The sequence below is a fragment of the Cetorhinus maximus genome, chromosome 30, assembly GCF_964194155.1.
Source record: "Cetorhinus maximus chromosome 30, sCetMax3.hap1.1, whole genome shotgun sequence".
Taxonomy (NCBI): Eukaryota; Metazoa; Chordata; class Chondrichthyes; order Lamniformes; family Cetorhinidae; genus Cetorhinus; species Cetorhinus maximus.
In genome coordinates, this window is record NC_135908.1 from 24,762,965 (window position 1) to 24,777,631 (window position 14,667).

Here is a 14,667-nt window from a genome sequence, read left to right on the forward strand (position 1 = left end):
CGCACTTCTCTTCAAGTCCCGGCTCCTCTCACACTTCTCTTCAACTCCCGACTCCTCTCATGCTTCTCTTCAACTTGCGACCCCTCTCGCACTTTTCCTCAGCTCCCAACTCCTCTTGCGCTCCTCTTCAACTCCTCTCGCACTCCTCTTCAACTCCCGACTCCTCTGGCACTTCTTTTCAAGTCCCGGCTCCTCTCGCACTTCTCTTCAAGTCCCGGCTCCTCTCTCACTTCTCTTCAACTCGCGACTCCTCTCGCACTACTCTTCAACTCCCGACTCCTCTCGCGCTTCTCTTCAACTCCTCTCGCGCTTCTCTTCAACTCCCGACTCCTCTCGCGCTCCTCTTCAACTCCCAACTCCTCTCGCGTTCTTCTTCAACTCACGACTCCTCTCGCCCTTCTCTTCAACTCCCGACTCCTCTCACACTCCTCTTCAACTCCCGACTCCTCTCACACTCCTCTTCAACTCCTCTCGCGCTCCTCTTCAACTCCTGACTCCTCTCACGCTCCTCTTCAACTCCCGACTCCTCTCGCGCTTCTCTTCAACTCCCGACTCCTCTCGCGCTTCTCTTCAACTCCCGACTCCTCTCACACTCCTCTTCAACTCCTCTCGCGCTCCTCTTCAACTCCTGACTCCTCTCACGCTCCTCTTCAACTCCCGACTCCTCTCGCGCTTCTCTTCAACTCCCGACTCCTCTCACACTCCTCTTCAACTCCCGGCTCCTCTCGCACTCCTCTTCAACTCCCGACTCCTCTGGCGCTTCTCTTCAGCTCCCGACTCCTCTCGTGCTTCTCTTCAGCTCCGGACTCCTCTCGAGCTTCTCTTCAACTCCTCTCACGCTCCTCTTCAGCTCCCGACTCCTCTCACGCTCCTCTTCAACTCCCGACTCCTCTGGCGCTTCTCTCCAACTCCCGACTCCTCTTGCACTCCTCTTCAACTCCTCTCGTGCTCCTCTTCAGCTCCCGACTCCTCTGGCGCTTCTCTCCAACTCCCAACTCCTCTTGCGCTCCTCTTCAACTCCCGACTCCTCTGGCGCTTCTCTTCAGCTCCCGACTCCTCTCACGCTCCTCTTCAACTCCCGACTCCTCTCGCGCTTCTCTTCAAGTCCCGACTCCTCTCGCACGTCTCTTCAAGTCCCGGCTCCTCTCACACTCCTCTTCAACTCCCGACTCCTCTCGTGCTTCTCTTCAACTTGCGACCCCTCTCGTACTTTTCCTCAGCTCCCAACTCCTCTGGCACTCCTCTTCAACTCCTCTCGCACTCCTCTTCAACTCCCGACTCCTCTGGCGCTTCTCTTCAACTTGCGACCCCTCTCGCACTTTTCCTCAGCTCCCAACTCCTCTGGCGCTCCTCTTCAACTCCCAACTCCTCTGGCGCTTCTCTTCAACTTGCGACCCCTCTCGCGCTTCTCTCCAACTCCTGACTCCTCTTGCGCTTCTCTTCAACTCCCGGCTCCTCTCACACTTCTCTTCAACTCCCGACTCCTCTCGCACTTCTCTTCAACTCCCGACTCCTTTCGCGCTTCTCTTCAACTCCCGACTCCTCTCGCGCTCCTCTTCAACTCCCGACTCCTCTCGCGCTCCTCTTCAACTCCCGACTCCTCTCGCGCTCCTCTTCAACTCCCAACTCCTCTCGCGCTTCTCTTCAACTCCCGACTCCCCTCGCGCTTCTCTTCAACTCCCGACTCCTCTCGCGCTCCTCTTCAACCCCCGACTCCTTTCGCGCTTCTCTTCAACTCCCGACTCCTTTCGCGCTTCTCTTCAACTCCCGACTCCTCTCGCGCTCCTCTTCAACTCCCAACTCCTCTCGCGTCCTCTTCAACTCCCGACTCCTCTCGCGCTCCTCTTCAACTCCCGACTCCTCTCGCGCTCCTCTTCAACTCCCGACTCCTCTCGCGCTCCTCTTCAACTCCCGACTCCTCTCGCGCTTCTCTTCAACTCCCGACTCCCCTCGCGCTTCTCTTCAACTCCCGACTCCTCTCGCGCTCCTCTTCAACTCCCGACTCCTCTCGCGCTCCTCTTCAACTCCCGACTCCTCTCGCGCTCCTCTTCAACTCCCGACTCCTCTCGCGCTCCTCTTCAACTCCCGACTCCTCTCGCGCTCCTCTTCAACTCCCGACTCCTCTCGCACTCCTCTTCAACTCCCAACTCCTCTCGCGCTTCTCTTCAACTCCCGACTCCCCTCGCGCTTCTCTTCAACTCCCGACTCCTCTCGCGCTCCTCTTCAACCCCCGACTCCTTTCGCGCTTCTCTTCAACTCCCGACTCCTTTCGCGCTTCTCTTCAACTCCCGACTCCTCTCGCGCTCCTCTTCAACTCCCAACTCCTCTCGCGTCCTCTTCAACTCCCGACTCCTCTCGCGCTCCTCTTCAACTCCCGACTCCTCTCGCGCTCCTCTTCAACTCCCGACTCCTCTCGCGCTCCTCTTCAACTCCCAACTCCTCTCGCGCTTCTCTTCAACTCCCGACTCCCCTCGCGCTTCTCTTCAACTCCCGACTCCTCTCGCGCTCCTCTTCAACTCCCGACTCCTCTCGCGCTCCTCTTCAACTCCCGACTCCTCTCGCGCTCCTCTTCAACTCCCAACTCCTCTCGCGCTTCTCTTCAACTCCCGACTCCCCTCGCGCTTCTCTTCAACTCCCGACTCCTCTCGCGCTCCTCTTCAACTCCCAAGTCCTCTCACGCTCTTCTTCAACTCCCGACTCCTCTCGCGCTCTTCTTCAACTCCCGACTCCTCTCGCACTTCTTTTCATTGAAAAGGAGGCTCTGGCGATCACATGGGGTTGCAGTAAGATTTCAGTTTACATCCCAGGATTCAAATTTACTATCCAGACACATCATAAGCATTAGTCACCCTGCTTAACAGCAAAGAATCAGCAAAAATGCCACCCCAAATGCAAATGTTTTGAATACAGCTCACGATTTTGATGCCAATACAGAACACGCCCAGGGTAAACACTGAGCCACAGCTGATACTTCTCCCACAGCCCTGTGGGGAAGCCTGCACAGAGCGATGTAAACTTTGCTGAGGAAGCGGAGTCCTGATGCCGCTTGTCTACCAAGTTCCTCCCAGAGACCATTCAGGAACTTGAATAAGTTTGAGCAGCCCAGAACGCTGATGCTGAGTGTGCACAGATACGGGAGTACTCTGCTACTGAGAGGCCTGGCACAGTTCCTAGCAATTGTATTCTGATGCAGCACTTCAAACAGCATTGTCACCTTCATCTTACAGGTGACTTGTTAATCCATAATGACCGAATCGTCATTCCCAGGGTCCTTAGACCAGACATTCTCCGATCACCAAGTGCAGGGCTGGAGCTCCTAGTTCAGCCTGGTATCTCCAAAGCTAATGGAGACGGGATTTCCAATAGTACCACCTGTACATCGGCAAGACTGCAAGGCACCACTGGTGACCTCCTTCCCACCCCGAGTGTGGGAGCGCCTCGGGATGGATCTGTTTGTCTTCAAGGATAAATCCTTTCTGGTTGTGGTTTATTACTCACAGTGGAAGGTGACAACCAGCTGCACGGGCCCACCTCACTGGGGAATTGCCATTCTCGAGCAAATGTTTGGCACACATGGCATCCCTGGTTTGTCTCTGGGTTGTCTCCCAGTTCACCAATGACTGCTTCAAATGCAGACGTATGGCCTTGTCCACATCACCAGCTTGCCCAGGTCCCACAGGCCAATGGGGAAGCTGAAAGATTATTGTCAAATCCTTGTTGAAGGAAGATAATGACATCGACCTGACCTCACTGACCTACCAGCCGACACCACTGCACAACCACCTGGCTCCATCAGAACTCCTAATGGGCAGGAAGTTACTCACACAGCTCCCTTTACCCATGTCTCGAGGTGAGAGAAATCGAAAAGGTGCAGGGGGAGAGAGGACCACTACCATGTGAAGCAGACTGTGACCTACAACAAAGCACAGGGTCTAGCCGCACTCTCGCCAGGGGAGTCTGTCTGGGTCCGAGGCCAGGTCCAGCCCGGCCAGGTTTTGAGTCAGTCCATTCATCCACGCTCCTAACACACTGCTCACAGCATCCTCAGGCAAATCAGACCTGCACTGGTAACCACAGGACTGAGTTCAATACCCGGACCACCACAAGGACAACCTGACCAGCCTGCTGGACCGTTCACAGGCCCCTTCACGGGAAGACTGTGATCCTAGGACACTCCAAAGGAATGAAGATCAGGCAGACTGGTCAAACCCACTGTAGCATCTTTCCCTCAGACTCAGGGATGGTGACAGTGACTTTGGGTGGTGGGGGTGGGGGGGGTGGGTGGGGAAGAAGGGTGTTAAGTAAATATTTAATGAGTGGAATGAAAGACAAGACAAGATAAAGGGTTAATAGCTGTAATGCTAAGAGCTAATGTACATCATTAGTGATGTCAGGTTACGTGTCACTAGAACTCTGAGAGAGATTATTCTGGAAGGAACTTCATGCTCGTCTATCCCTGTTTATAGTTGCATATGGTTAATAAACGTTTGAAAGTTCCTGGATTCCTTGTTTCCAGCCGTCTCTGTTAAACACACCCTGGCCTCGTTTCTGATGATACTTCAGGGGGAAGCTTCACTAGACTGGTCCCTCGGGTGAGGGAGGTTCACTAGATTGGGGTGAGGGGGTTGACTTGATTGGTCCCTGGAGTGAGGGCGTTCCCTTGATTGTGATGAGGGGGTTCACTCAATTGGTTCCTAGGGTGAGGGGGTTTCACTAGATTGGGGTGAGGGGGTTGGCTTAATTGGCCCCTGGGGTGAGGGGTTTCACTCGATTGGTCCCTGGGGTGAGGGGGTTCACTCGATTGGTCCCTGGGGTGAGGGGTTTCACTCGATTGGTCCCTGGGGTGAGGGGGTTCACTCGATTGGTCCCTGGGGTGAGAGGGTTCACTCGATTGGTCCCTGGGGTGAGAGGGTTCACTCGATTGGTCCCTGGGGTGAGGGGGTTCACTCGATTGGTACCTGGGGTGAGAGGGTTCACTGGATTGGTCCCTGGGGTGAGGAGGTTCACTGGATTGGTCCCTGGGGTGAGAGGGTTCACTCGATTGGTCCGTGGGGTGAGGGGGTGGTCCTATGATAGAGACTGAGTAAATTGAGTCTGCACTCTCTAGCGTTTAGAAGAATGAGGTGCGATCTATTTAGTGCTTTCATGGCCCCAGGATGTTCCATAGCACTTTCCACTCAATGGTGTCTTTTGAACATAGTCACTGTTGTGGTGCAGGAAATGGGCAGCCAATTTGCACACAGCAAGCTCCCACAAACAGCAACGTGATAATAACCAGATCATCAGTTTTTGTGATGTTGGTTGAGGGATAAATATTGAGCGGGGGACCTGTTATATCTTCCCTGCTCTCTTCAAAATAGTCCACGGGATCTTTTAACGTCCACTTGAGGGCCCATACAGGACTTCAGTTTTCATCCAAACAGCAGCACCTCCAACAGTGCAGCACCCCCTCAATACTGCACTGGAGGGTCAGCCTGGATTTTATGCTCAGGTCTCTGGAGTGGGACTTGAACTCATGACCTTTGGATTGAGAGGGGACAGTGCTATTCACTGAGCCATGGCTGTCACAGTATACTATGTGGGCTGGCCGGGTATTCCATAATATCAATCCAGCTGGGTAAACGACAGCGAGAGTGACCCAGTTTTAATTTGAAGAGTGTTTTTGATGTTTTTAGCTAAAATAATGTCCATTTCCCTCCATTTTGAGAGACACACTTTGAGAAAGTGATGGAATAAATTTAAGTAACACTTTGATGATGTGGGTGTGTTGTTACATTCAGCAAGGCAGAATGACTTAGAAACTGGGTTTTATGTTCATTGTATGGGTGATGGTGAGATCCAGCCTGCTCTTTGGTGAGGGTGCAGTGTGATCCATATGAAGCCTAGAACTCTGGTCCCACACACACACATGTCATTCTCTCTCTCTCTCTCTAGGCCCGAATGGTGGCAGCCGCTACAAGCAACTTGTGTGAGGCAGCAAACGCATCTGTCCAAGGACATGCCAGCGAGGAGAAGCTCATTTCCTCAGCCAAGCAAGTGGCAGCTTCCACAGCCCAGCTCCTGGTGGCGTGTAAAGTGAAGGCAGACACTGACTCCGAGGCCATGCGGAGACTTCAGGTACAGGACATCCCTACAACTGCTGAGGCAGCTTTAACCTCGCTCACTATGTGACAACTGACCTGTCCCATCCTCCTACTTGAAACTCTAAACAACCTGTCGCTGTGGAAGGATATAACCCCATGATCCAACTGACACCTGCTCAAACCCCTTCTGTACAGATATTGTCAATTTTAATCGTGTTTTACGGAGAGAAATGAAACATTTGGAGTTAAATTAGGTGATAAAGTGTGTACTAGACTTTCAAAATAATTTAATCTACTGCAATATTCACATCTGCAGGGTTAATATAACCTATACATGGATAATATACATGGATGTAAATTAATTCATTGGTAAACTTTTAAATTCCCCATACCTGTAAAAACACTCAAAGCTACTGGACTTGACCAGAATAATGAAGGCAAGTGGAATTCTGGCCTTTATCTCAAGGGCAGCAAAGGAGTAAAAGTTCAGTCACAGTTTTATAAAGCTCTGGTTTGACCGGGTTTTAGAGGAACTCTGTTCAGTTCTGGTCACCACACCTAAGGAAGGAGGTGTTGTCCTTGGAGAGGGTACAGAGCAGCTGCATCACAGTGATACCAGGACTTAAAGGGTTAAATGGTGAGAACAGGTTTGATGAACTCGGCCTGTGCTCCTCGAGTATTGAGGATTACAGGTGACCTTATTTAGGTGTGTAAGATGATTGAAGATTTGATAGGGTCGATAGGGAGAAACTATTTCCTCTGCAGGTGTTGGGGGTTGGGGGCGGGGGCGGGGGTGGGAGGGGAGTCCAGAACAAGGGGGCGGAACCTTAAAATGAGAGCCAGGCCGTTCAGGGAGGCACTTCTTCATCAAAAGGGAGTGGAATACTCTTGGATTTTTGTTCAGCGAGAGTAATGAGATTGTAGGTATGAAGCTGGGTAGATGGAGTTGAGATGCAGATTGCAGATCAGCTATGGTCTGATAGAATCATGGAACAGGTTTGAAGGGTTAAATATGTACCTGGCTCAATTAACCAGCAGTAACTGATGAGTTAAACTAATCCTCGTAAAAGTTGATTTTTATTTTCTCTAAAGGATGAACAAATTGTTGTGAATAAGATCAGACCTATCGACAGTAGTTTGGTGAGCGCTGTGTGTGTGTGAAATCCCTCCTTTAGCCTTTGCAATCCAGGTATCATCCCAGTAAACCTACACTGCAGCCCCTCCATATATACATCTCCTTCTGGATGTGCAGTGGCCAGAACTACTCACAATAACACCGGGTGTGGGATAAGCAGGATTTTGTATAACTTATAACTTGCATGACTTTGTATTCTGATCCTCTAGATATTCCATTACATTTATGGATTATGTTCTGTACCCTCTTCATGACATTTTAGTGATCTGCGTATTTGGAGCCCTCAAGTGTTTTTGTGTCTCTGCTATTTCTAGCTTTTCACCATTTAGAAAGTCCATTATTCTATCCTTGCTAAGTTCAAAGTGATGTCACACGTTTCTAGTTAGAAATCCACTTGCACAGTTTTGCCCAATCACTAAATATATTAATATCTCATTGTAATTTAATGCTCTCATCCACACTGCTCACAATGCCACCTACCTTGTGTCATCAGCAAATTGGATATGTCACTCTTTACTCCATTATTAATGTACTGACCCCAACAACACACCCTCGGCACATTGACCCTTGGCACACTGACCCTCGGCACACTGACCCCAACAACACACCCTCGGCACATTGACCCTTGGCACACTGACCCTCGGCACGCTGACCCTCGGCACGCTGACCCTCGGCACGCTGACCCTCGGCAGGCTGACCCTCGGCAGGCTGACCCTCGGCAGGCTGACCCTCGGCACACTGACCCTCGGCACACTGACCCTCGGCACGCTGACTCTCAACGCACTGACCCTTGGCAGGCCGACCCTCGGCACACTGACCCTTGGCAGGCCGACCCTCGGCACACTGACCCTCAGCACACTGACCCTCAGCACACTGACCCTCGGCACACTGACCCTCGGCACACTGACCCTCAGCAGACCGATCCTCAACTCGCCCCTTCAACCATCGACATGCTGACTCTTGATTCACTGACCCACGCTGACCTTCAACACTCTGACCCTTATGCTGACCCACGACTCTCTGACACACAACTAGCTGAGCCCCGACTCGCCGAGCCCCATCTTGCTGAGCCCCGACGCACTGAACCCCAACTCACTGAACCCCAACACGCCAACAGCCTATTATGGCGGGGTAGGTGATGTGTGCCAGACAGATCAAATCCACGAGGGAAACTTATTCACACAGTCACAACAGTTTTGTAATTTGTATTTATTTGGAGATACGTGCTCTGAACTCAGTAGTAATAAGTTCATCCAGACTTCAGAGATTTTTTAAGAAAATAAATTAAACATTTATTAAAGAAAGAAAAGATTTCAAGCACATACATAGGTCTACAAATTGCTGCTATAATAACTCCTAAAACCCCTAATTAATCTGGCTTCCAGTTACATCCCTGTTAAGGCAATGGTAAAAAATAGATTTAAACAGACCCAGGTATTGTCAACACAATACTCTGGACAGTGGAATTCAAAGTTGCTTTTCCCAGCTTCAGTTTCTGTAGACAGCAGCTTAATGCACAAATACTGGAGGTTTCTCACACTCCTGTTAGATCTTACAATGCCTTCCCTGTCACACAGCCTCTTCTCATTCATACATGTTTCTCCCTTTTAATGTAAATCCCATTGTTTCCATATGTCTTTGGAACTTTACCTTTCTCATAATATAAATCATTTCATGGTGCTAATATTGTCACTAACCTTTGGGAAAAATAAACACACTGCTTGGCCTAGTTTCTCTGGCTAGGTGTAACATCCTACCAACTCTTTGAAATTCAAGCCACCCTGATTTATCTAAAAATGCAAATTCTCCTCAGCTTAGCATTTCAAACCTAGCTTCTTTTGATGAGGCAAAGCCCCCAGACCACAATAAATCACAAGAATGTTATGAGAATTATTATACTTTCGTGACACCCCCGGCATGCTGACCGATCCCGACTCGCTGACCCTTGACCTGCTTACCCTTGATGTGCTGACCTTCAACTCACTGACCCTCAGCACACTGAACCTCGGACGCACTGACCCCCCCCCCAGACTCGCTAACCCCCCTCCCCACCCCGGACGCGCTGAACCTCGACACGCTGATCCTCAACCTGCTGACCCTCAACTCACTATTGCTGCTATCTAGCACAAGCTCGATGATCTGTATAGCCATATCTGAGTGACTGAATTGACTATTCACTGTCGAACGCCATTTGTTGCTGAATTTTCACTGATCACCCGTACAATGACTCTGAGACAGTGTGACAATATTTTGGCTGGTTTGTTTTCCAGACTGCAGGAAATGCTGTGAAACGGGCGTCGGACAATCTAGTCAGAGCAGCTCAAAAGGCCGCGTTCAACAAACCGGATGAAGAAAACATTGTGGTGAAGACACGATTTGTTGGAGGAATTGCTCAGGTTTGTGCTGCACATTGTTGGATGGGTTCCTGAGTGATGTTGGCCCTGGGCACCTGTAAAAGCTGACAGTGAGAGGAAAGTGTTGTGTTCACCCATCACCCCTGTGCTCACTGAGACCTACGTTGTCTCCCAGTCCGGCAAAGCCTCAGTTTTAAAATTCTCATCCTTGTTTTCGAATCTTTCCATGGTGTCACCCCCCCCTCCCTATCTCTGCAATCTCGGTCAGCTCCATAACCCTCCCAGACTGTGCTCATCTAATTCTAAAAGTGAGGATGTTCACGAGGTCAATCACTCGACCATCGGCTATGCCTTCAGCTGCCTGGGCCCTAATCTCTGAAATTCCCTCCCTAAACCTCTCTCCCTCTTACCTCTCCTTCCCCCTTTAAGACACTCCTTAAAACTACCACTTTGACCAAGCTTTCGCTCATCTGTCCTAATTGTCATTAAGTAGCTTGGTGCATGTTAAAGGTGCTACATAAATACTAGTTGTTGTTGTCCAGGGTCTTAACATTGATATGTTTTTGATAACATTCATAAAACTAGATTTTACTAATTCCATTAATAAATTAATACAGCATAACAGACCCCAAGTGTATTAGATTTGACTTATCCTGCACAAGGACTGTGATCCTTGCCTGTTCCTGGTCTATCATTTAGCTGCCTCAGCTGCTCTGACACTGAGTGACTTGTCCCTGTGTTCGACTCCTTGTGTTTCATTTGAGTTAAGCTGACCTGAAGGATCTGAAGGAAGTTTTTTTTAAATCTTGAATCCCGGCCAGGAATTTCACTCACTTACAAATTAAGGGAGGATCCGGAATTCCCAATAACGTGACAATGTAGCCTCTGCATTTTCCCTCGGGCAAAACTGAACGGGCGTTCGGTTTCCGGGACAATTTGTGACCACCTGCTTCACTGCGAACAAAGTTTCTTTGGGTCCTGTGGGCATCAGGGGGCAGGAGGAAGTTTCTGGAACGGGGTGGGCTTTCACATTGTGATTTCCAGTAAGTCCTTGCAGCGCAACATTGATGCTCGTCTGATAAACTGGTTTCACCGGTTTATCAATTTAATGTCTGTGCAGATATTTAAAGTAATAATTTTAAGATGTAAATTACAACAGTTCATCCCAACCCCCATCCTCACAATCGTAGAGCAATGTGACACAGAGGGCGGCCATTCAGCCCATCGTGCTTTTGCTGGCATTTTCAAAGAACTGCCCAATTCGTCCAAACTCCCTGTCCTCTCCTCATAGCCCTTCAAACCCTTTGTCTGCAAGTATTTACCCAATTTAATAGGGGTGTTTCTTCCAGCCTCCTGAGGCAGAAGAAGGGATATGGCGAGGAGATTTCCTGTGCTCATCAGTGTAAGAAATACTCGTGCTAATTGGGTTATTTCTCATACTCTGGATCCCACACGCTGATGTCCAGACATTTCAGTGTTCATTCAATCCTGGAAGATCACTTAGGAGCAAGTAAACTTCCTTGTTAACTTTCCAAACCAGAGAATGATCCAAGGACAATTCAGCCCGTCTCTGCATCGTTGTAGCTGCTGACTTTGTCGATTTCATATGGAGTAATCTAGAGTTTTATCTGGTTAGCCCTGTTTTATATATTCCTAAAAGCCTCTTCATTATTCCTGTGGTATTCATTGCCACTTAGCTAACCCATTCCAGAAATGAGGCAGTGTGACACCAAAATAAACCAAGGCTTGGGGGATTCAGTTAGGAGACAGACGGCATGAACTTGGTTTGTATTGTTTTGAGTTGGGAGGGGTGAGGGTGATCTAATCACGCTGCTGAATCCAATAAAAGGATCCACTTGGGGTAAATATGTGGGGGAGTCCACAACAACAAATCTTAATGTGAGAGAGAGGCCACTCCGGAATGAAATCAGCAAAGCACTCTTTAACTCGGGCTGAGGGGCTGCTGATATCTTTGGGACTGAGACCCGGCTGTGATTTGTGTCAGGTAAAGGGATGTGGAGCAAAATGTGGGAAAATGAATTTGAGATCCAGATGAACTGCGATCGAATGAAATGACAGCGCAGACTCTCAGTCAGTTTATCTGTTAGGTACAAGCGGCTGTTTTCACTGCAGGTTCCGCAATCTGCCTAAACTACAGACTTTGAGGAGCACCCAGTACGGTAGCTGTTTTTAGATTTGCATCACTATGTGATAATGAATTTTCTGGATAATAATAAATGCCAACTTCCATCAAACTCTGTGCAGTGACTTAGAATTCACGTGTGTGAGATCAAGGCAGCTTTAACCACAGGAAGCAGAAAGGCACCAGAGAGATGATTTGCATCTCAACAAACTGGATCCCAGGTCACTGAAGTCCCTTTTCCTCTTAATTTTTACATCCTCCTTACTGTACAGATCTGTAAGGGAGGTTAACTTTACATCGGATGTAAAATAGTTTTGATTCTCTAACTAATTGGGCGGTTTGCCATTGTCAGTGAGTTCACTGACCTACATTGACTCCCAGTTAAACAGTGCTTCAATTTTAAAATTCTCACCTTTACTTTCAAATCCCTCCATAGCCTCGCTCCTCCAGCGCCACAACCCTCCAAGATATCTGCGCTCCTGCAATTGTGGGCCTCACGATTTTAATCGCTCCACCTGGGGCCCTAAATCCTGGAGTTGCCCTCCCTAAATCTCACTGCCTCTGTAACTATCTTCCCTCATTTAAGACAGTCCTTCAGACTGACCTCTGACCAAGCTTTTGGCCGTCTACCCTCCCATCTCTTTGTGATTCTGTGCCAAATTCTGTTTGATAAGGTTCCTGTGAAGCACCTCGGGATGGTTTGCTGTGGGAAGGGCGCCAGATAAATGCAAGTTGCTGTAAACTCCTTTTTGCAGTAGAAGTCAATTGATACAAAACCACCGCCTTTGCCTTCTGTGCAGATCATTGCAGCCCAAGAGGAAATGCTGAGGAAGGAGAAGGAGCTGGAAGAAGCTCGCAAGAAACTGGCACAAATCCGCCAGCAACAGTACAAGTTTTTGCCGTCGGAACTGCGAGAAGATGAAAGCTAATCCTCAAGATGTTTTTAACCAAACGGGTTCTGCATCAAACGGATCTCTCAGTCCTTTCAAAATCTGAGCTACTTCCGATTGGAAAGCTGATCATTTTGGAGGTGGAACATTGCATCAACTTGGATTTATCCAATTATAGATCATAGTCCAGAATATGTTAGTTTAGAATTGGCTTCCTGTACTCCCAAGGCTTGCATGCACTAAATACACATCAGGGAAGTTTACAGACAAAGATTAATAGGGCCGGAGCACAAGACATTCTGTGAGCAGGAATTCTGTTCATGGACAGAGTTGTATCAGACACCTGAGTCCGACGTGCTAGGTTGAGGTAGGAAGATGGAGTCTATCAAGTGGATGCATCCAGAATTGATAGAGAGGGGAGGCTGTCGCCTAAGCAGAGGAGTTTTTGAAGTATGCAGGATTCATCAATGTTGTCTTTTGTGAAGTGTTTGTTCCTGTTCCGACACTGAGTGCAGGATGTCATTTTGGAATGAGTCAGCTTCCTCTAGGAATGAACACCAACCCATCTAAAAGCTGTGTGATTTTACCTGGGATTGTTTTGTCCTGCGGGGTTATGATTATCATTCACTCACTGTTGCCCCTATCGCCTGTTTCTGAAGTGAGTTGAATTTGGAAAACAGCTAAAAAAGAAACAGAAATTCTAAAATAACCAAAAGCCATGTTGTGTTTACAAACCTGAGTGCTCAGTAATGCTAAATATAGACACACACTAAAAGGCACATTTCACAGGGTACCTTGCCTTTAGTTTCCAAGTTCTTGTAATATTTTCAGGTGATGAATGCCCCAGTGTTCCTCATCACAGACCATCTGTGTACCGTGCAGTTTGCCATATTAGCTGCACAATTGCTTTCGGCACTTGTTTTTAATTTGCTTTTCTATTGGCTACAATACTCTGCCTTTGTTGGTCACACTTAAACCACTGAACGACACCCAGCTCCAATGCTTGCCTAACATGTCTATTTAAGTAGCGTTCCCAAAGTCTTAATGCTCAAGGGAGTTGCTGACTTAAACAGCACATCCCCTGAGTTGCCTTCTATGGTTTTCTTTTAGATTTGTATCTCCTGTGCTGCTGCAAACAGATTAGATCCCCCTCTTTTGGAAATTGCATTCCACAGGCCTGCGTCAAGATGCATTGTAACTCTCAGTAAGACAGACTTGCATCTCCCCGCCAGGCTCTCTGTGATCTGTTAGTCTATAAACTAGTATTGGAAAGATCCTGATGTAGAAACATCCATCTGTTTTGTTAAGCCATTGAGAAATTTGAATTTTTTAAAGAAGTAAAATGAAATTTAATGTACTGAAATTATTCGAGTAATGTTCTAATATTGGCCTTTATGTTTGAATCATTTTTAAGATGGTATGTTTAAAAAAAAAGAAAAAATGCATGTGCAAAATAGATTGGTGGTTTTTGCGAGCTCCTGTTAACTTGCCTCACTTCCTAAGACCCAAAGTTTAAAAGAAACGTCACATATTACTGCCATGACAGAATGTATTACTGTATGTAACATAAACTGCTAATTTATCGGCCACAAAAACTATTTTTTGTATTCACAAATAAAAGGTTTCAAAGGAAATTCAGTGTCTCGCGGGATTTTCTACAAGTTCACATGAATGGGACATCTCTCCAGGATCAGGATTGCACTCGAACCTCGGCTCATTCTAAACTCTGCTTTGCCAAATCCTGTTCACCCCATCACCCCCTGCACTACATTGGCTTCCCCGTCCGCCAATGCCTCCAATTTCAAATTCTCATCCTTGCCTCCCTATCTGTGTAATCTCCTCCAGCTCTACAACTCTCCAAGATCTCTGCGCTCCTCTCATTCTGGCCTCTCGCACATGCCCGATTTTAATCGCTCCACCATTTGGCGGCTGTGCCTAGGCTCCAAATCGGAAATTCTCTACCTGATTATACAAACCGACGCTGTATTCCCTGGAATTTAGAAGATTATGATGATTTGATCAATGTTTTCAAGATATTAAGAGGAACAGATAAGGAAGATAA

General features: G+C 48.2%; 1 protein-coding gene across 4 annotated transcripts in view; it reads left to right on the forward strand.

Annotated features, from left to right (window-relative positions):
* The window catches only part of LOC144670145 (talin-2), a 345,177-nt gene extending 330,938 nt beyond the window's left edge, over positions 1 to 14,239 (forward strand). For all 4 annotated transcript variants that reach the window (XM_078532616.1, XM_078532619.1, XM_078532618.1 and 1 more), the window contains 3 exons: positions 5,935 to 6,117; positions 9,489 to 9,614; positions 12,516 to 14,239. In XM_078532616.1, the coding sequence (XP_078388742.1) occupies positions 5,935 to 6,117; positions 9,489 to 9,614; positions 12,516 to 12,644 (438 nt within the window). In that variant the 3' untranslated portion in view covers positions 12,645 to 14,239. The remainder of the gene's footprint in view (positions 1 to 5,934; positions 6,118 to 9,488; positions 9,615 to 12,515) is intronic.
* Positions 14,240 to 14,667: the final 428 nt, after the last annotated feature.